General features: G+C 35.0%; 5 protein-coding genes across 9 annotated transcripts; 2 read left to right on the forward strand and 3 right to left on the reverse strand.

Annotated features, from left to right (window-relative positions):
• Positions 1-5,982: 5,982 nt before the first annotated feature.
• On the reverse strand, positions 5,983-8,239 carry LOC104766154 (FCS-Like Zinc finger 8). 5 transcript variants are annotated; one of them, XM_010489987.3, is made up of 4 exons: positions 7,748-8,239; positions 7,415-7,472; positions 6,381-7,102; positions 5,983-6,275 (listed from the first exon to the last, which is right to left on the reverse strand). In XM_010489987.3, exons 3-4 carry the CDS (start codon positions 7,094-7,096, stop codon positions 6,206-6,208), a joined length of 786 nt encoding a protein of 261 aa, XP_010488289.2. In that variant the 5' UTR covers positions 7,097-7,102; positions 7,415-7,472; positions 7,748-8,239; the 3' UTR covers positions 5,983-6,205. The 5 variants fall into 5 exon arrangements, with proteins under 5 accessions (XP_010488289.2, XP_010488287.2, XP_087358664.1 ...); XM_010489985.3 differs by having other exon boundaries at positions 7,415-7,481; positions 7,748-8,223; XM_087502538.1 differs by having other exon boundaries at positions 7,415-7,514; positions 7,748-8,223.
• A 4,370-nt stretch (positions 8,240-12,609) lies between these two features.
• On the forward strand, positions 12,610-15,090 carry LOC104766155 (protein CDC73 homolog). Its single transcript, XM_087503151.1, has 3 exons — positions 12,610-14,568; positions 14,669-14,751; positions 14,854-15,090. Exons 1-3 carry the CDS (start codon positions 13,497-13,499, stop codon positions 14,944-14,946), a joined length of 1,248 nt encoding a protein of 415 aa, XP_087359277.1. The 5' UTR covers positions 12,610-13,496; the 3' UTR covers positions 14,947-15,090.
• A 739-nt stretch (positions 15,091-15,829) lies between these two features.
• On the reverse strand, positions 15,830-17,043 carry LOC104766157 (non-specific lipid transfer protein GPI-anchored 5). Its single transcript, XM_010489991.2, has 3 exons — positions 16,411-17,043; positions 16,276-16,329; positions 15,830-16,183 (listed from the first exon to the last, which is right to left on the reverse strand). The coding sequence occupies exons 1-3, from the start codon at positions 16,730-16,732 to the stop codon at positions 16,053-16,055; spliced, it is 507 nt and encodes a 168-aa protein (XP_010488293.1). The 5' UTR covers positions 16,733-17,043; the 3' UTR covers positions 15,830-16,052.
• A 514-nt stretch (positions 17,044-17,557) lies between these two features.
• On the forward strand, positions 17,558-18,890 carry LOC104766159 (non-specific lipid transfer protein GPI-anchored 20). The gene is made up of 3 exons (XM_010489992.3): positions 17,558-18,243; positions 18,343-18,369; positions 18,463-18,890. The coding sequence occupies exons 1-3, from the start codon at positions 17,916-17,918 to the stop codon at positions 18,717-18,719; spliced, it is 612 nt and encodes a 203-aa protein (XP_010488294.1). The 5' UTR covers positions 17,558-17,915; the 3' UTR covers positions 18,720-18,890.
• On the reverse strand, positions 18,880-20,606 carry LOC104766160 (proteasome subunit beta type-2-A). The gene is made up of 3 exons (XM_010489993.3): positions 20,246-20,606; positions 20,029-20,152; positions 18,880-19,338 (listed from the first exon to the last, which is right to left on the reverse strand). The coding sequence occupies exons 1-3, from the start codon at positions 20,401-20,403 to the stop codon at positions 19,006-19,008; spliced, it is 615 nt and encodes a 204-aa protein (XP_010488295.1). The 5' UTR covers positions 20,404-20,606; the 3' UTR covers positions 18,880-19,005.
• Positions 20,607-20,650: the final 44 nt, after the last annotated feature.

Here is a 20,650-nt window from a genome sequence, read left to right on the forward strand (position 1 = left end):
TCTTTATTTAAACTTATTTGAAATGCTTACAAAATATGGTATCGTCCATTCAAAATACGTAATATGCAAATTTTCACTTGAATAGCCGATGTTTGCTTAGGATTAATCAAAATTTTATATAGTATAACCTGATAATAGTAATACTATATAAAAAATGAAATCGCTTTTGTAAACTCTAATCTACAGATCTCTCTGCGACATTTTATACTTCCTCGGGGTTAAACAAACTTTCATTAATTTGAAGATTTTATGGACGGGAAGTAAAATGATATAGGTCAAATTAACTAATCTACATCCGTAGGACCATATGCATATATAGTCGAAGATTATAATGAAAATGAGTTAAAATAAGACGGAGAATCTTTAGAGGTTTGCGAGGGGCAAGGTATTAGAGGTTTGCGAGGGTCAAGGTAGGAGGCCGCAGATTTTGTGTATCATTTGTAAGATATTACATGATAAATCTTATCTAGTTTCTAGTTTCTACCAAGTGGATTGTTCATCGGAATAGTAATGAAAATGTATTACCAACCTCAAAATAAAATTGTCAAACAAAGGATTTATCTGGCCCACAACGTGTCTCAACCAATCAAGCGGCCACTCGTAGGACCATATATATGCTGACTTCAAAGTTGGATTTTGTAAGACTCATGGGTCCGACGTTGCGAACTTGCGGGAGCCTCAACTTGTAACTCATCTTAAACTTATAACAACTAACAAGTGTTATTTGTGTCTGTGTGTAGATAATACTAATATAGTGCATGGAAACATAATAAAGGAAGTGCCAGTAGTAACCATACAAATTGCTTAGCTTCAAATAGTTACAAATAAAAAAAACATTGTATATTATCATGCTACTACCATTCCCAAAGGAGGAGGCCGCAGATTAGCTGTATCATCATGTACATGTGTAGATGTAAAATTAGTATGGTTTCATATTAACATTATATAGTTGTCAGTGTGTAGTTTAGTCAACAATACTCGTATTCAGATTCGGTTTTAGTACGGTTTGTTCGCGGATTAAACCAGACCAACAAGTGTAAAACCATTATTCAACCACTATTCGGTTTAATAATGGCTCGGGCTTTACTTTAATAAATTTAGCCAATCATAATTTGGTCCCTGATCCAGAATGGTAATTGGTAGTACCCTGATCCTTAACGGGCTTGGACTTCTTAATTTTAAATTCTTCTTTCTTCTTTTTGTGAACTAACTTCAACTTTACTTTTTTTTTTTTTTTAATAAAATAAAGTACGTACACAGTTGTTTGACTAAAAATACTTTCAATGGTTAAGTTCACTAATCTATATCATTTCTTGGAAGAAAAAAAAGTAAAAGAAAACTTCAGCGTTCTGTTGTTATATATTCTTGTACAATTTGTTTTCAATAATTCAAAATGTTGTCAACAAAAAAAAAACTATACGGTTCCAATAATTCTTGTACAATTTGTTTTATATACCATGTGATTGTGGTATATATAAGATTTAAATCACTTACTTCAATTTCTTTCTTTTATTAATTGTCTTAAAGTACAAAATTCAAATAATTCAGTCATATTTCAACAGTCAAAACTCATCAACTTTTACAATTACTAAGTTTTGAACCCTTACGGTTTATTTGATATATTTTGATAAAAATTATATATGATTGATTATGGTAATAAAATATTATCTCATAAAAAAAATTAAAATTAGTACTAAGAAAAATAAATAAATTTCAGATACATAATTTTTTAAAATATAAAAAATCAGTTGTGTTATAAAATCAAATTTGATAAAAAAATCATAAATTTAACTTGACGTACAGGCGAGGCAAATCAAACTGATGACCTCACATATCCTAAATCATTTTCTTTGACCATCAGAAAAACGAAACAATTTTATAATCATGAATTTAACTCGTTTTCATATTTAATTGATCGCTACCCCTATGTTTTCGTGTTTTTTATTCAATGTTTTCTTATTTTTCATATTCTTTCTTGTCATTTTCATTGTCAAATTTTGTGTTAATTGTCATCGTAACTTTTACCGTTTGGTTATTCGTTATACTCTTTTTCTTCTTCTTCCTCGTCAACTTCTTCACATTATTCCACTGAAAACCTTTTTTTTTAGACTACCACACAACTTATTAACTCATCAAACTCTAAAAACAAAATAATTTATTTTCTCATAAAATTTGTGAAATTCATGATTACCAGCATAGTCAACACATGCACCCAATTATTGACAAATTTATCCATATACTTATTTGGTTTTAGATCCACGCGTTTAGAAACTTCTCAAACCAAAATCCTTACTTGGTTTATAATATTTTAAAAAAATAATAAAATATACTACTAATTATTTATTTAATATGAATCATATGATATATAGAAATATAAGTACACTATAAGAACATATTAATTATAAATAAATAATATCAATTATATTGTATCATCAAATAATATCAACCATATCATATTATCAAATAACCATAACCGTATATAACAATAACCGCTTGAACCGTAACCGTTTAACCGTTTATTCAACGGTTCTGGTTAAAGTTACAAAAATTTCTAACCATAACCGATGGTTAATAAACCTTAACCGTGACAACTGTAACCCTGGTCATGCCTATATATAGCTAATAAAACATGTGTGTTTGTCGTCCATCTTTCTTCTTTAAACCTCAAAATTTGACTCAAACATCAAATTAAGGTCTTGCGATGTCAATCCTTCTTCCTTAGACCCAAAAATAAAAAGTTAATGAAAGAATATCAACTCATCTATAAAATCATACACAAAAATATGTTTTACAGGTCATAATAAATAAAAAGCACAAATGTAGATAAATAAGATAATTTATGTTTTGCATCAATATTTATAATATTTTAAACTTTTAAAAGGTCTCGAAATATAAAATTTGAACCTTTTAAATTGTTTCAATATTTATAATATTTTAAACTTTTAAAATTTAAAACTTATAATATTTAAAAACTTTTTAAAAGCTAAGATCTTTTAAAAGTTTCAATATTTATAATATTTAAACTCTTAAAATTTTTAAATATTATAATATTTTTTTGAAACTGTTTAATTTTAATTTGATCAAATAAAAAACCAGATCAAACCAAATAAAACTTTTAAACTTGAACGCCTGATAAATCTAGTTTTCCTGCTCATTCGTTGTTGGAAGCATATTAATCTTATTTATACTGGTTCTGAACCATTGTCTAAAAAATTTATAGCCGATGTGGGATATTATGCTTAGTTCTTTGATTTCCATAAATTTAAAATTTTCTTTTTTCTAAAAAATTCTGTAAAGTTAAAAAATGTTAATGAATAATATGTCAAATCATAATAGGTTGTTTAAAATAATTCTTAATAAAGAAAATTCTGGAAATTGTATAAAATGTTAATAAGTGATATGTCAAATTTCTATTGGTTGTTTAAAATCTTATGTGGACGGCCTTAGGAGCTTATAGCTCCTACTTTTTATTAGTATAGATTTACTCGTCACAAACTGACCCCTTCATCGCAATTCGTCGCAAATTGCTATGCATTAGAGACAGCCGAAATTGTGAAAAGCCTGCTACTAATTGATACGGTTATCAACGCCGGTTTGAGACAATTGACGTCCAACGTATTAATAGCAAATAGTTACAAAACGTGACAAAAATGTTGTGGCTACATATTCACAACAAAATTCAAGGGTGGTTGTCATTAACTTGTCACTAATTGGGAAAAGGTGTTTGTCGCAGAGTTTTCACAGTTAGCTTCGGATATTCCGTAAGAGTTAGCTACGCGTTACTGTAACAAATTAATTTTGACTGATTACAATATAAACAATAACTAATTAGCTACGTGTTGTAAAAAAGAGTTGTAACAAAGTTGCAACGTAATCGTCTCGTAGCTATCTGATTGTTCCGTTATGCGTATCTTATTTGAAATGTTATTTTGTTACGGAAGTTGTTGCCTTCTGATGTAAGGTTTTATGTGTTGCGCCAAATGGAAAACAAAAGTACAAATAAGATACAAAGGTACATACAGGAAGTGATACAACGTTTTACCAGCAGACAAAAGACTACAGAGCAGAATTTTAAGCAAAAAACTACAAATCAGAGTTTTAAACCGAAATAGAAAGCAGATTTTAGACGACAATACATAACAAAGATATAAACCAAAAGACTCTGCTCAGAGTATTAAAACAAACGAGCAGGGGTTAAAGAAAGCTGATATTGAGTGTTCATCAGATGATGGCACTACCTTGAAATGCATCACCGTCATCGTCTTCTGGCTCATGAGTCTCATCAGGCACATTAGTGGGATGACTGAGATGGATGTCAGCATCTTCAGGATTGGCATCTCGGTTGTCCCTGTTGTTGGCTTGAGTTGGGCTGGTCACTGATGCACCTGTACTATTAGTTGGTTGAACCGATGGGAAAGAGTGTGAGCCACCTTCAGGCATATATTGCTTCATAAATTCCACAACATTAGCCAGCTGCTCTTGAAGGGATGTGAGTTGACGTTCAAGAGAGATCCTTTCCACTGCACTAGCTGAGCTTTCTCCACGCTCACGGATGTAGTTTCTGCCTCCGAGACCGAAGATCCTCCCATTCTGAGATGGTACTACCTAATAAAAAAAGTGTTGTTAATATCTGATCTCATAACATCAATATGTGTCTCATAAACACCCATTTGTAACTTGAGCAAACAAGCGAATATGTATATGTTATCAAACAGTGTAGACAACAAAAGTAGTAAATCATACATGTTCATAATAGATGAACAATAGAATATGTAAGACAAATATAAATCCAAATCTTAGAGTAAGTTCGAAACTGATCCAAATATATATCATAGGTGATCATGTTACCTTATAGAACAGTTCATCCTCTTGAAGCCGAGTCAACCCTGTGGCAGAGGAACCTCCTTGTGAGGCTCCATCTGAGGGTTGAGAGACTACATCAATCTCTCTTTGGATCTCTTCTTCAATCGACCTCGCCCTATCATCCACATAAAAGCCATCAGCTTTGAGGTGAGTCTCTCTAAGAATTCGACGCATTGAAGGCAAGATTCCTTCTTTTTGTCGCTAGAACGGAAACAAACATAGTTAAATAACATTACAACTTCGTTTACAAATATCTTTCAAACATAATAAAATCAGGGTCATCAGAAAAGTTACAATTAATTCTCGGAGCTGGTCGTATGAACGTGATCTAGAGGTGTGAGCGTGTGGACCAAAACCATCACGAGAAGACAAGCGATTCTCTGAAGCTATCTTGCTCTTCTTCCTAGATGCGTCTGTGCCCCCCAATACTCCTGCATCATCTCCCAGATATCCCCACTTATCTATTCTGGTTTATTACTAGAAACTTTGGCCTTCGAGATCATGTCTCTAAGGCGGCCACCAAGAACATGATACCACAAATGATATACTTCTCCGCCAACTGCATCATCCCAGTAAAAACTTTTCTGTAAAACGAGAGAAAGTGTATAAGTAGTTACAAATTAAATAACCTCATCATTTGTCACTAATTGGTCACATTATGTAGCTATAGTTTGCTACAATTCTTTCAGTAACAGGTACCCGTAACTATATAAACGGTTTTTACTAGTGTTCACTTAAGATAGTCAAGAAAGACTGTTAAGTTATCAGGATTTTGATGTATCAAATACTAAGATGAAAGGCTATTTTATATATTGGTGATAACAATTATTGTCAATTAGAGAAAGAACAGACAAAAAAAGAAGGTGAAAGACACATATACATGTAGAGCTTCACGATCAAGAACGACATATCTTTGCAACTGTCTTTTACATTTGAATTTTTCATTTCATGTGTTAATTAGATTCGTATCCTATTTTGTGATATTAGCCAATAGCCACAAGTATTAGTATGGAGTGCAGCAAAAAAAGATTCATGATATTCAAAACCTCTATAAAAATTTAAGCTAAGCTCATGTTTAGAGTTTTCTGTCTTAACACATCTCAGATGGAACTTGCTACATTAATAATTGTGATCTCTACTGTTATTATTAAAGTATATGATTATGCATGTAGAAACATAATACACATAGATACAATGAAGATACCAAACTCTCTCTGCTCCCAACAAAACCAAAAAAAAAAAAACGCAACTAAACAAAATTGAAAATTCATATCTAAACAGTTTATTGATTATTAGTCATTACTCATTATTATCATACTCTTTCTTTTTAAAAAAAAAATATTTAATTATCATTTTCATCAGACATCATCTCCAAGGCTCTGCACTCACTGCTACAGAAGGCTCTATCTCCCCTGCAATTGAAATCATCAAAATCACCAAATTAATTAGCCAACCAAAATTTTACATAATTTGTTATGTTAAAAAACAAAAAATATAGTGAAAAGGCCAAACCAAACCTGTACATGAAAATGTCATCACGAGGACCAAGACTCTTCTTACAGTTACAGCAACTACTGAGAAAGCTGTCGGGTGGGGAACAATCCGAATCCGATTCGTTAACCGGGTCGGAGCTCCGAAAGAACACGACGCCCGGTTGGCTCTCCACGATGCAGTTATCGAATATATGAATGGTTCTCGGGTTAGGCCCGTGACACGTCACGCATGTGTAATCCTCAGATAGCTCCATATCGCTGGCGGAGAAGTAGCCGGAGAATATCCGGGGCGACCCGGAAGTTGGTTTCTTCGTTGTCGACTCCGGTTGAGTGTTCCTCGTGTTGATCCCGAAGTCCGACGAGGAGCGTGGAGAATCATCCGGGACCCGGATCCGAAGCTGTGACCCGAATAGGATTGTTCCGGATCCGGGTTCGGAGTTTTCGTCTTGGATGAGAGAGTCGACGATGGCGAGTCCGATTCTTCTGGGTTCGGGTTTGAGATGGGTTTCTTGGAGTTTCGGGTTGTCGGATCCGAACGGGTTTTTCAGAACGGAGAAAGGTTTGGTGTCGAGGATCGAAGTCGGGCTCGCGACAGCGTCGTTTTCAGTGAAGCTTTTGAAGCTACTGAAAGCTGTGAAGAGCCTTGGAAACGGCGTCGGTTTACTCTGTTTTTGATGTGTCTGGTTCTGGTTTGTTTCCGCCATTAAAGCTTGCTTGCTTCTTGATCTCTTCTTTAGCATAACTCACTTCTCAATTACACCACACAACATCAACAACAACAAAAAATCACAACTTTATAACTCAATTAAGCATAAAAATCATAATTTTTGTAACTCAATTAAGCATAAAAATCACAACTTTATAACTCAATTAAGCATAAAAGTCATAACTTTATAACTCAATTAAGCAGAATAATCATAATTTTGTAACTCACTAAGCATAACTCAATTATGCAAACAAAAAATCATAACTTCATAACTCAATTATGCAAATAAAAACCATAACTTTGTAACTCAACTAAGCAAAAGAACATAACTTTTGAACTGAATTGAACTAACCTGGAAGATTGTGGAAGTTTTTATCAGAGAAAGATGAAGCTTAATGCAATTCTGTTGCCTCCATGATTTGGTAAGAAAATGAAAGTGTCACAAAGAGAAACTAAAATCAGAAAGAAAAAATTATTATAAAAAAAAAGAAAAAAGTAACTGAAAAGATTTTTATAATTGTTTGTAACTCCCGAGTTTCTCGCACTTTCTTGCTAAATTTTTCTTTTTGTTTTTAATTTTCTCAAGTGTGTAACAACATTAAACGTTACACTAGAGATTGGAGAAAGAATAAGAAGAAACAAACAAACGAAAGCAAGAATTTTTTCTTTACTTTAATAAATCTACCTAGCGTAGTTGGTTATGCTTTGATGTCTGCCACTACGATGTTTCGAGTTCGAGTCCACCTACAATCTTTTATTTGAATAAGGCTGCTTGATCAAATGGTTAAAGCTTTAAAAAAACTATTTTTTAACAAAAAAAAAAAAAAGAATTTTGATCCGTTTGTTTTTGTAATTTTGTTTGCTTTTTAATACTATTTTTTTTTGTGTGTGTGTGTGTGTGTGTGTGTGTGGGTTTGTGTTGTTGGAGTAGTGGGGTTATAGTTTCGATGAACTGAGAAAAGAAGAAAATTATAAAACAGCAGCCCCACTGATTCTCTTCTCTACCATATCCTCAAAATTCGCCATGAAGTTTCATAGCAGAAGAAACAGAGAGAGCACTAAAGAGACACACTCACCCACTTACTTAGCTCTCTTTGTATGAAATTAATAATATATATATATATATACTAATTAATATACACACAGTTTTGCATTTACATCAGTCTGTATAATTCTGTGTATAAGTAATCATATATAGAGAGTGAGAGATTCTTTTGAAGAATCAGTGGGTAAAGATGTAAAACCACTCGAAGCTTTTTTTTTTTATTTAGCAGTGGAACTACCTAAATTCGATTATTTACTTTTTTTATGTGTATTTGTCTTTTATTCTTTTCTGATTTATTGTTTTTTTTGCTTTTGGGTATGCCAAGGAACCACTCACGTCGTTTTCTACTGACCCTTTCGTCTTTTATATTTTCTTTTGGATTTTTCTTTTAGTTTTCTTTCTATATTCTTTTTTTTCTTTTTAATTTATTGTATAGAAAACGGAAACTTTAGCAATTTAATGATAAACAAGTTGGAAATAGAACTTACTATTATGTTGTCAAAAAGAGAAAAAAGCTGTTGGTTACACTCGTGTATGTTGCATTTGCGGGTTACGAGTAATCTATCAATGGAATTGGAATGGAGTATAACACAAAACGTTTAGGGGATAATAATAATAATATAAGATATATGGATGATATAAGAAGTATATGATATAATCTTTCGTAGTTTGATTAGGAATTCACTATATATATACTATTTAAAACGTTTTAAATAGCACAAGTTCGCAAAGTTGTTTACGTCTTGCATGCCATTTAATTTAGGCTGCATATATGTACCTTCTCACGTAATTGTCTATCACTGTTAAGCCTGTTAGGTAACAACACTACATAATTAGAAGGTGGGAATGACAAAGGTATTCAAGACACGTTTTTGGGAGATGCAAATGTGGAAATAAAAAATCTCATTCTAGTTCACAGTTCATGTAAAGTTAGGGATGAGACAGAAACGAGAGAGCTTTGGTTTATAAAATCATGTTTTAATTAAAACAAAAATGAAGCAGAAAACGAAAACGAAAACGAATAAGAAATTACCCAAAACAATGATTTTAGATTTAGTACAAGGCTTTTGAGATGGTTTTATCATATCTTTTAAGAGTTAAGTTTAATCTTTCCACGGCTTCTCAAGTTACCAATTTGTAACAAGAAAGAGGAGTAATTAGGTAACTCATATAAACACGCAAGTAGTTTTCTCTACGGGAGACAAACCGAGATGATGATTACGAGAACTTTTGGTTATCTTTATTATAGATACAATAATACTTTACGATCATTATATGACAAAATTTCTTTGTGTAATGATTTTATGGTACGTCGTGGTGATGATGACTATATTGTTAGCATGGGAGTGTGGGTGGGGAGTGGACTTGGTCGCTCAGAATCGAAATGGAATGAGATACGATCATACGTAACGAATATATTTCACAATCTTAACTGAATATCTCTTTTGCTTTCATAGCTGGCTAGTCTCTTTGGGTGGACACTACACACACTTGCTATATATGTATAACACGAAGTAAAAAATTAACGTTACTTTAAACCAAACTAGTGGTACAATCAAAATTCGTATATAACCTATTGTTAATATACTAGTAACGCATTACTTTTTGTTATTTTAGCCATTTTTTATTTGACTACTCTCTCACTCTCTCTTTCATAATAGGTATCATTTTTTATATTTTCACACAAACTTATAAAATATGTTTAAGTTTTTTAATACTTTTAAATTCAAATTGCTTTCGGATATTTTCTACGTATTTTAGACTGAATTAGTTATTTTATACAAATTTTACATTGAAAATATAAAGTAATACTTATCAAAAATCCAAAATAATCTTTAAATAAAAATATATTTAATTTAAAATAGAGGGAATAGTAATTTATTTTTTCGGTGATTAAAAGTACTTACAAAAAATTGTACAAAACACTTGTATATACTCCCTCTGTTTCACAAATAATGTCAGTTTAGAGTTTTATTTTTGTTTTACAAAAAATATTATTTTACATTTCCAATGCATCATTTTATATTTCCAATGCATTTTTTACTTTAGATTTCTTAGTTTTATCTTTAATTTATAACTAAATTAACCTATCAAACACTTATTAATTAAGGGCATATATGTATATTCTAATGTTTTTTTAATTTACGTGAAATGTGTCAAAGTCACACTCTTTGTAAAACAGAAAAATACTATTTTGAATATAAAATAGAAAGTATCATTTTCTCTTCAATCAAACATCACACTATGGTTGGTTGCTCAATCCGAAGGATTACTGTAGTAAAATAAATAATTCATTCTTTCGGATCCAAAAATACTGATGTAAACATGCATATGCATGTTGGTTGGATCTTCCATCCGTTCCATTCATTCGATTAAAAATCAAGAAATGGGTTCACTTTTGAACGCCTTAAATTGTGTTATTAATCAAAGTTGCGATCTTATTTTTTTTGACAAGCTGTTCTAATGAGTTGTGATTCCGTATACTTTATCCAAACCATTGTAAACATTACTACACTTTCATAATTTTTAAACACAAAAATTTCTACATTTGCCTAAACGTTTCAATTACCTTTTATGGATTTGATTACTGTTTACTTGCATTTTTGTGTGTGTTGTGACTGTTTTCCATTATAACAACTTAATGGAAAAAAATATAAACTATTCGATACCAATCACAGTTGAGGGACAGGAAATCAAGAATAGGTTTAAGCAATGTTTTTTTTTGTAAACTTGATCATCATAAACTTTGACTATAATAGTGTGTGAAGTCACTCACAGTGGAGAACTGATGAAGCATCATGAGTCGTGTCATGGGCTCGTGAACACAATCCATCATATCATCGTGACCGTCCGTGAGATCAGAATCTAATTTCTCTGTTGCTGTCAGGAAAAAGGAGCCCACTCTTTTAAGAATTATAAAATATAGGTTCATATATAACCCCTCTGAAAGCACTAAGAGTTGGCCTCCACACGTCGAGTGAGTTAAGGGACCATATAAGCTCACATCACGCATTCACTGCTTCATGTCGCATCATCTATCTTTTACGCAGAAGAAAGTAAAAAATAATAATAAGAGAGGTAATAATGGTTTATGGAAGAGGCGTGACCACACACGATGAATACAATTTTCCAATTAAGATTTTGGATTTACTCGTTGATTAAGAGGTGGGTTTGTTGGGTTTTACTTTGGTTAGAACTTATTAATATTGATGTTGGAAATAAAATAAAGAACAAGTGCGTTAGTTACACAATTAAAGTTGTGATGTGTTTGTGGCGTGTCCATCAGCTTTTCAGTATCGGTGTTCTAATTAAAGTTTCTTGACTTTTTAATTTCAAATTAACATGAGAGTTTATTTTGAAATGACAAGCAGAAATCAAGAAAATGACTAATTATTTCGTTTTTCTTTTTTAATTTTAGATCTTAACTATAAACGGACTAAAATCTTAGGCAAAGAAAAACCCTTGCCAACCAATACATAATGACATTTATATCAATTCCAAATTATAAACTGACTAAGTCTTGAATCCTACATCATACCAACAATATAAGAAGCACGAATCCTGTGTTTTTTTTTCTTACAATTAAGTTGACGTTTCTTTACAATACTGTATAAAAAACAATTGGTATAGTTAGCATGCCATTAAGTAGTAACTTTAGTCCTCATTTCTTGTTTCTATCCGATCATTATGAAATTTAAACATCACAAACTAAGAAATACAAATATTAATCTTCGTAATTAACAAACTATATCACCAGTCGATAACTTTCTACAAAACCTCGTGTCACCACTAGCCAACGCATATGTTCGATTTATGCAAAGTTTAAGGATGGTATATGTAAGATCAAAGATTTATTATGTACAGTACGTATATAGAAGTAGTTGAATATGATATAAGTTTTGACACATTTAAGATTTGATAGGACAAGAAATGTAATAACATATATCAATATGATTTTGACGACACTATACGTGACTTCTGTTCAAGACGCATGCGTGCTCCTTGCTACTTCTCAAAGACTTTCACACACTCTTTTTTTTGTTTTTCGTATTTCTTACAGTATAAATGTATAATTAAATACATGGACCAACTCTGACGTTCCAAATATACACTGTTTTTTTTTGTTTTTAATGTATATAGTGTATAATGCATCCGACATGTATAATGCCGAATATTTGCTATTCTGTAATAGATACCGCCATGCCAGTGACGTATTTGTATAGATTCAGTGGAGAAAAAAATTAGAACTGTCATAATCTATTTTTGTTCAGCTACACAGTAAAAAATGTATTATTGCCTTAGACAAAACCTCCGGTAACTTTTTTGTTCCCCCCAAATTAGTGACGTTAAGATTAATAGCATTATAGAGAGTTTCATCAATCTTTTCACGTAGGCAACCAAACAAGAAAAAACATTTAAGAAAGATAAGTTAAAGAGTCACCATAGACACACGACACGACTTATACATGATAAAGAACATGGAGACAAAAGGCATGCCGTCCATCATTTGTTGCCGTAAACATCTTTGTCTTGTAAACCAAATGTTTGACTTATAATTGTGTATCATCTCGGTAAAAACCGGATTATACCGTTAATTATCAGTTTATCATCACATAAACCAATGATCATTCTTTAACGAAACTATAGAGAAACATGTCTTTGATCACCCCTTTGCTAAAACCATACTTCTCAAGCAAACCCTCTTTCCGAAACCCAACTTTCTCCAAAACCCTCTGAGACGCTTTGTTCTCAACCTCCACCACCGCTTGTAGCCTCACCACCACAGGAAAATCCTGAAAAGCTTGTCCCAACGCCATCCTCACAGCCGCCGTGGCTATCCCCCGCCCCCAAAACTCTTTAGCCAAGGCGTAAGCGAGGTCAGCCCGGCAACGACCATCACCAGAGTCTGGCTTGACAGAGACGTAACCTATCGAGCGACCTTCTTGGATGAGAGAAATGGAACGGCGCCACGGGTGTGGTATGGCCTTGTTCAAGATGTGTTGTTCGGCTTCCTCTAAGGTCTTAACTGAGTCCCAACGAAGGTAACGTGTGACGTCATCGTCACCGGCCCATTTAAAGACGTCTTCAGCGTCTGATACTTTGAACGGCCGGAGAAAGATTCTCGGTGGTTCCATTATGGTGGTTATGTAAATTAACCGCAACAAATGTAAATAATTTACATGAAAAGAGATGATTCTATTGGGCTTAGCAGGCCCATTATTGGATTTTGGGCCTTTAGTCTTAAGACTCGGGGTTTATGCGAAAATTACCAATGTACCCTCATCTTTTACCATCTTCTTCTTCAATTGAGTCTCTCTCATAGAGCTCCTTGTAGCTTCATCATAAACCCTAAAGATCGAATTGAAAGACCAATCTCTGAACCGAAACCATGGATCCGTTATCAGTGCTGAAAGATTTCACAGTCCGAGGAGAAGCTGACAAAATCGAGCGAGTCGGAGCCAATTACAGATTCGGATCGGAATATTCGTTCCCATGCGCGACGGAGACGGCGTACAGGTCAAAAGGTGGGACTCTCTACACACTTGAAGCATTAGTCCACTATGTGAAGAATCAGCATCTAAAACACGGAGAGTACATGCAATCAACCGTCAAAAGCTCAGTCCCGGCGGTGACTTTACCAGATCGGAAACCTCTCCTCGATTACCTCACCGGTAAAGTAGCTTCGTCCGACGCGATTGATTACCTACTCCTCCAGCAGCAGAACGCGCAGAGTCAGAAACAGAACGAAGAGTATCGACCAGATCAAGATAACTCAGCTTTCGTTTCGAGGGAGAGCGCGATTAAAGATATGGAGGTTGAAGATTTCGGCAAATCCGGCGAGGACGTTGATTACATTATGCTGATCCGATCCAACGAGCGGCCGTTGAAGAGCAGAGACGCGATTCTTGAGTGTAAGAACAGGGATTTTTATAGTGTGTTGGTGAATTCGACCAAGAGGGAAGAAGAGAGACAGAGGATTGAGTCTCATCAGAGGAAAGATGGATTAGTTGCTAAGAGTAGGTTAATGGGTGCTGAAGAGAGAGGTATTGTAGGGTTTAGTAGTGGTGGTGGAGATGATAATGGCTATGATGCTAACCCTAAATCTAAGCTTCATTTTAAAGCTGGGAAGATTGGTGAAGGTGTGCCTATTATCCTTGTGCCGAGTGCGTTTCAGACGTTGATTACTATATATAATGTTAAGGAGTTTCTTGAAGATGGTGTTTTTATAGAGAATGATGTTAAGGCTAAGGAGATGAAGGGTTTAAAGCCTGATTGTATTACGGTTCAGAAGAAGTTTAGTCGAGATAGAGAGAGAGTTGTGACTGCTTATGAAGTTAGGGATAAGCCATCTGCTTTGAAGCCTGATGATTGGGATCGTGTTGTTGCGGTTTTTGTATTGGGAAAGGATTGGCAGTTCAAGGGTTGGCCTTTCAAGGATCACGTTGAGATATTCAATAAGAGTAAGTAATATGATGATTCAATTCTTTTGGTTTTCTTGACCTTCAATATAGTTAAAGAATTTTTAGTTGAAGCTGACATTTTGTTTTCTATGCTTTGCAGTCATTGGGTTCTACATGCGGTTTGAAGATGACAGTATAGAATCAGCCAAGACGGTGAAGCAGTGGAATGTAAAGATCATCTCGGTGAGAAATTTATTACCCTTTAAAGTATGCTGCTGTTTCTGATAAAATTATCATCCATAGATATGATTTACTGAATCTTGGAACTTTCTTCTGTGTTTTCAGATTAGCAAGAATAAGAGACATAATGACAGGGCTGCTGCATTAGAAGTCTGGGAAAAACTCGAGGAGTTTGTGCGATCTCGGTCACATTCTTAGTATCAAGACTGTTGTAGAATATTTATTTCTGTATCATTTTTCACACTTTTCATCTGATAATCTTACTACTTTCTATAACATTGTAAATACAGTTTTATGCAATGTGATTGTTGTCTATTAATGCTAATTTGAAAATTTTCATTAGCTTTCTCTTTCACGTCTCTAATGGTAAACTGGAACTGTTCATTAGCTTTGGAAGGTGATTTAAGATCAATGTATTTTACGGTTTGCATTTTCTACCTTCTGTCTCAAACTTTCACTGCCTTCTCCAAAGCTTAGCGAAGGGTAGAGAGCCTGCAAAGCACTGTAAATTGGGGTAATATGTGAAGAATAGAAGCCCTTATGGTCATCCTCTTTCAATCATGTTGTTGTTACAGGTTGAACTTCTACAGATGATGTTTCTTAATTAAGCTTTAATGATGGTGAGGGAGTTCCTGACTTCCATTTAGCTCGAGCTGTGAAGATTGTCTTACCTTAACGATCCAACCATGGTTCTTGCCAATTGAAGTTTCAGGTATGGAAACAAAAGTACTGCATTATTTCACATGTTTTTGCTCTTGTTCATAACAGAAGAGGAAGTATTGATCTCAAATTGGTGCACGGATCTGATATGGATATAGACTGTCTTCTGTTTGTTTCTTCCCATTGCATACAACGATTAAAGGTTGGTTCTTCTTATATCTAACTTTAAAAGTGCATCTCTCATTAGCTTTCATGTTCCATAATTAACGCTAGATCGTTGCTTGCCGCCTAAAGTCTGTCATACTTTATAGGATGTTTTTATTTCAAGCCAAGTTTGGGATATGTGTTTCCATCTATCATCTCTGGTTCTTGAGTTAGTGATATTTGTTGAGAGAGCTAATGTTCTATTTTTCACACTGTGTTCTGGAAAGTAATATTTATTGTAAAAGGTAAATAGATCCAACATGCTCTCCGTTGATACAACAAAGCAATATCACAGGGAGAGTAGGGATTTACAGAGCATAAAATACATCACACAAAATCACAACGAAATGTGAATAAATAGGGAAAAATAAAGAATGCAATCTGAGTGGCACAAAAGCTTCATCGGTTCAGTAGAAACATGGATGGGGAAAATCAGTAACTCAGAGGATTGCGATGTAGGAAGCCGCGGAAAGGAAGGCAAGAAGAGGAAATGAGAGCTTGATAGAGCTCCCATCAGACGATGGTCCGTCTCCTTTCCCTGCTGGTACGGTTTTGGATCCATTTCCTGGTCCTAACATAAATTCGCGATATGGATGCATTAGATGACAGAAAGAATATATTGAGACTGGTGTTTCTTCCTTGCATATGTTTTAAGTCAGTTACCTGAAGAGTTTGGTGATTCTGCAGGAGAGTCAGAAGTAGAACCACCACCACCACCTGCAAAAACATATACTGCTAAGATTCGCAAGCTTTGAAAATTGGAACAATCTTCAGAAACTGATGTTTTGAAATTCTTACCGGTACTACAGCGACTGACTGGAGGAGTCTGAACATTACAGGCCTTTGGCAGACCAAGAGCTTGTGTTTGGTTAACATTGGTACCTAGCTGAGAGCCACCACCGTTAAGGACTTGACACAAACAGTCAGGAGAAGACTGGACTACGCTACCCAACTGACGACAGCACTGCTGAGAAGGAGAGGTAGAGTTTCCGGTTATGTAGTTGAGACACGGCGACAAGCTAAACAACACGTTTGTGCAGCCTGACTGAGCAGATACCCTTGTCGAAGTCATCACAGCCATAAAAACTGTAAGACACACTAAACTCATTCCTATTTTCATGTTTTCTTGAGAAGTTGTGTATGGAGAGAAGAATCCTTTGAGTTTGTTTTGGTTTAGGTCTTGTTGCGTTTTGTTTGTATGATTGGATATTGTGGAGCCTTTGGGTATAAATAAAGAATTGAGGACGTAAGAGGTGGCTTAATTTGGGTGACCAACTCTTTCCTACTTTTCTAACAGTTTTTGTTTAGATCTGTTCAGACTCGACAAAAATGAGTGTTGTGTTGTGAACAGAACTGATCCGTTTGTAGTTTTTTAGGGTCGGTGGTCTTTGTGACGGTCTAGCTAGGCTTGATTGTTGAACTACTTCCTCTGATTAAGGTTTATGGAGTTTAGCTAATTACTATACAATAATACAGAACTGTTTTGTTTTCTTTTATTTGTATTTGACTTGACTAATAATAATAACAACAGGTGTCAGAAAATTCTCAGTTAGGACATCATCTTTTACAAGTCTTTTGACGTTCTAGACTAAAAATATGCTTTGATTTTTTTGATACGTTGGTGAGTTATTTTAGTCCATATGGTTGCCGTGTCGTCCACTATAGGAAAGTTTGAATTATCTTACGGTAAAGAAGATAATACTAAAAATCCAAATAAGACAACAAACTGAAAGGAAACTACAAAAAATCAGTAGCCATGAATTATTCTTGAGTCAATGGTAAATGGCAAAAAAATAAAATAAATACAAACCAGTACTAATCAATCTAAAGAACCAATCATCTCCATTATTGAGAGAGCAATGTATATGGATGGATTGTTTTGTAAGCTGAACATTTTGTCTTTCAACTCAACAGGATAGTAATGGGCTTAACAGTTACATGTAATAATCTTATTTGATCTCTTGTTTAGTTACCAAAACAGAACAACCGTGAAAGAGTGGTTCATCTAATACAACACAAGACATGTAATGTATCTATCTACTACACTCTTCCTCCGGTACACGTGAATGCATCCAATTGGCTAATTCACTTCCACCAACGACCCCCAATTATCAAAAACCGAACATGAGTTAGTTATTAGTGGTTGACCTATACTCACTTCTTTTTCTTCCCTCCACTTTCTCCAATCTATAAAACCCAAATCCTACAATTGCTTCCTTTCTCATCACACATCAAACACATTACCACAAAATCTTTAAACATCCAAAGAAACAATAAACAAACAAAGCTTAAACGGTCCAACAATGTCGAAGATTCTTGTCGTGGTGGTTGCGATGATCGCAGTGCTAGCTTTGCCGATTCGCAGTCAACAACAGCCGCTTAGCCAATGTACCCCGTCGATGATGACCAGCGTGAGCCCTTGTATGAGCTTCATAACCAACAGTAGCAGCAATGGAACTTCTCCGTCGTCTGATTGTTGTAACTCACTGAGGTCTTTGACCACTGGAGGAATGGGATGTCTCTGTCTTATTGTCACTGGAACTGTTCCTTTCAATATTCCCATTAACCGCACAACCGCTGTCTCTCTTCCCCGTGCTTGTAACATGCCTAGAGTCCCTCTTCAATGCCAAGGCAAATAAAACCAACTCACTCCCCTCTTATCATTACATTTTAATTTATATACCTACTTGAATCAGTATTCTAAATAAGTTTTGATCTTCCATCTTACAGCTAATATTGCTCCAGCTGCTGCTCCTGGTATACAATCAATCACCTTATCATCTCAACTATTCATATAATTAGTTTTGCTTGGAAAATAACTTAACAAGAATTTTTCTGTTTTGGGAACAGGACCTTCTGCTACATTTGGACCGTCGATGTCTCCAGGTCCAGCGACGAATCCAATTGTTCCAGAGCCGACTCCATCAGCTCAGACACCACAGTCCGATACAACCCGACCTTTTACACCATCCGTCGATGGTGGAGCTCCAACGTCAGACGACGGAGGAAGCAGCAGTAGACCTTCTGAGACTCCTTCATCCGCTTATGCACTCTCACCATCTCTCCTCTTCTTCAGCATCGCCCTTGTAGCTCTCAAATTCTACTGATGATTTCTTTGTTTCCCTCGTGTGATTTGATTTGATTTATGCATCATCGATTATAGAAAAAAACCATTTATTTGGTCATTGATTTGTGGAATAAGCTTGTGTATATTGTTCTTTGTTTCGTGTGAGATTTATTTTGTACTGTTGAAGCAATATATCATCATTTTTATGGAATCACAACACTATTGATGCTCAAAGATGAAAAGTGTCAAAACACTAACTCCCAACTTCTTTATAAATCAAAAGCAAATGTCACATACCAACATATGAAAACCAAACACAAACAAACTCAGACAGCAGCAGTCGTGACATCCACTACGGATTGACGCCTAGCATATTCACGAGCTCCATCTTTGTCAACAATCTTGATCACAAAGTTTGGTGGCGCAATGACCAGTCTTGAACGGATCTCAAGTATGCATTTGTCCACCAGTTCAATGGCTTCTTCTACAGTCATGTCGCTGCGGTAATGTCTGTCCATTGTGGAGAGGGAGAAGTAGGAGCCGTAACCGAAAGCTCCCTTGTCAACTTTGTGAAGGGTTGCAATGTAGTCAATGTAGTAAAGGGATGCACCACTCTCATTGTCGTAGCCAGCCAATAGTATATTCACCGAATACGGATTCTGATTAAATGGAGCAAAAAGAAGTCACACAGAGATATCTCAAATTTTTTGCCGTCAATGATAAGTAGCCAATCATAAACAAAACAGAAACAAGCCAAATCCAAATCAAAGGCCATATGAGTTTTATAGTGTATAGCCCTCAAGACTGTATAAACGCTTGGATAACAAATCTGAAAATGATAATAAACTACCTTCACAGTTTACATAATCAAGTCATTCTAGCCATGTAAAGTCTAACACAGATTCGTAACAAAGCGAGGACATAAGATACTATAAGTTACAACCCGATCTTTTCCACCAAAAAAATGCATCAATACTCTAGAAGACAACAATACAAGGAAACTTCTGCAACTCTAGTAGTGATCATTTGGCTATAGACAAAATCATCTACCATGCTTTATACTCCATTCAAGCACAGAACAAGAGAGTAAGTTCCTCCTTCAAGTTTGGGACAGTCACATACAATCCCAACAATGAAAAACAAAAACATTTCCTCAAATCAAATCTCCTAATTACTCTAAAGTCCAACTAAGACGGAACTTACCTAACCAATTCCAACTTTATATAAGTCATCAGCAACCTTATTGTAATCATAAACCACAGCAACACAGAGGGAAGCTTCAATTCAAATACATATAGAACTGCAATCGAACTCAATCCAATTTCACAAAAGGCTAAAGTTTTGTATACCTTCCTCAACGCAGTAGCGAGCTCTCCGCGAGTGAAATTGGCAGCAGCGGAAGTAGTCAAAGGGATACCGTTTCTGAATTTGTACAAGGAAACATTCTTCTGAACGTACTCCGTAAACTGAACCCTAATAATCAAACAACCCCAAATAAGCGATGCCAAGCTCAAATTACTGTATCCACCGCCAAATTATAAAGAGAGAGAGAGAGAGAGAGATTACCTATCACCTGGCTCGCCACTAGCAGCAACAAGCTTGTGAGAGTCGAGCACCATGATCTTGTCTTCGTTGTTCTTGTGGAGAAGGATACTGTGAACCGCAGATGTATCAGCCGCAACGATTGCGAATCCATTCCCAACAAGACCGAATACACACTCCATTATTGTATTCTGCTACAGATCTGTTTCGTCTCGGACTCCGATTCCGATTTGCTTTTACTCCGGCGTTGTGAGGGAGAGAGATTTATAAAAAAGCGTCTTGGAGGACAAGCCTTCTCTCTTACGGAGAAGAAGAAGAAGAGGGATGATTTGGTTAATTCACGTGATCTTCAGGGGTATTTTAGTCATCTCAACTTAAAAAGGAGCTTTGAGTGAAATGGGCCTTTAGGCCCGTTATCTTAACCCAAAA

The sequence above is a fragment of the Camelina sativa genome, chromosome 19 (genome assembly GCF_030686135.1).
Source record: "Camelina sativa cultivar CO46 ecotype springtype chromosome 19, ASM3068613v1".
Lineage (NCBI taxonomy): Eukaryota > Viridiplantae > Streptophyta > Magnoliopsida > Brassicales > Brassicaceae > Camelina > Camelina sativa.

Coding starts and splice junctions, on each gene's coding strand:
- LOC104766159 (XM_010489992.3), top strand. CDS start 17,916: ATGTCGAAGATTCTTGTCGTGGTGGTTGCGATGATCGCAGTGCTAGCT. Junction 18,244..18,342: donor AGTCCCTCTTCAATGCCAAG/GCAAATAAAACC, acceptor TCCATCTTACAG/CTAATATTGCTCCAGCTGCT. Junction 18,370..18,462: donor TGCTCCAGCTGCTGCTCCTG/GTATACAATCAA, acceptor TTTTGGGAACAG/GACCTTCTGCTACATTTGGA.
- LOC104766155 (XM_087503151.1), top strand. CDS start 13,497: ATGGATCCGTTATCAGTGCTGAAAGATTTCACAGTCCGAGGAGAAGCT. Junction 14,569..14,668: donor CGTTGAGATATTCAATAAGA/GTAAGTAATATG, acceptor TATGCTTTGCAG/TCATTGGGTTCTACATGCGG. Junction 14,752..14,853: donor GGAATGTAAAGATCATCTCG/GTGAGAAATTTA, acceptor CTGTGTTTTCAG/ATTAGCAAGAATAAGAGACA.
- LOC104766157 (XM_010489991.2), bottom strand. CDS start 16,732: ATGAAAATAGGAATGAGTTTAGTGTGTCTTACAGTTTTTATGGCTGTG. Junction 16,330..16,410: donor AGTCAGTCGCTGTAGTACCG/GTAAGAATTTCA, acceptor ATGTTTTTGCAG/GTGGTGGTGGTGGTTCTACT. Junction 16,184..16,275: donor AGAATCACCAAACTCTTCAG/GTAACTGACTTA, acceptor AATTTATGTTAG/GACCAGGAAATGGATCCAAA.
- LOC104766160 (XM_010489993.3), bottom strand. CDS start 20,403: ATGGAGTGTGTATTCGGTCTTGTTGGGAATGGATTCGCAATCGTTGCG. Junction 20,153..20,245: donor AGTGGCGAGCCAGGTGATAG/GTAATCTCTCTC, acceptor TTTGATTATTAG/GGTTCAGTTTACGGAGTACG. Junction 19,339..20,028: donor TCGCTACTGCGTTGAGGAAG/GTATACAAAACT, acceptor CCATTTAATCAG/AATCCGTATTCGGTGAATAT.
- LOC104766154 (XM_010489987.3), bottom strand. CDS start 7,096: ATGCTAAAGAAGAGATCAAGAAGCAAGCAAGCTTTAATGGCGGAAACA. Junction 6,276..6,380: donor GATGACATTTTCATGTACAG/GTTTGGTTTGGC, acceptor TTTCAATTGCAG/GGGAGATAGAGCCTTCTGTA.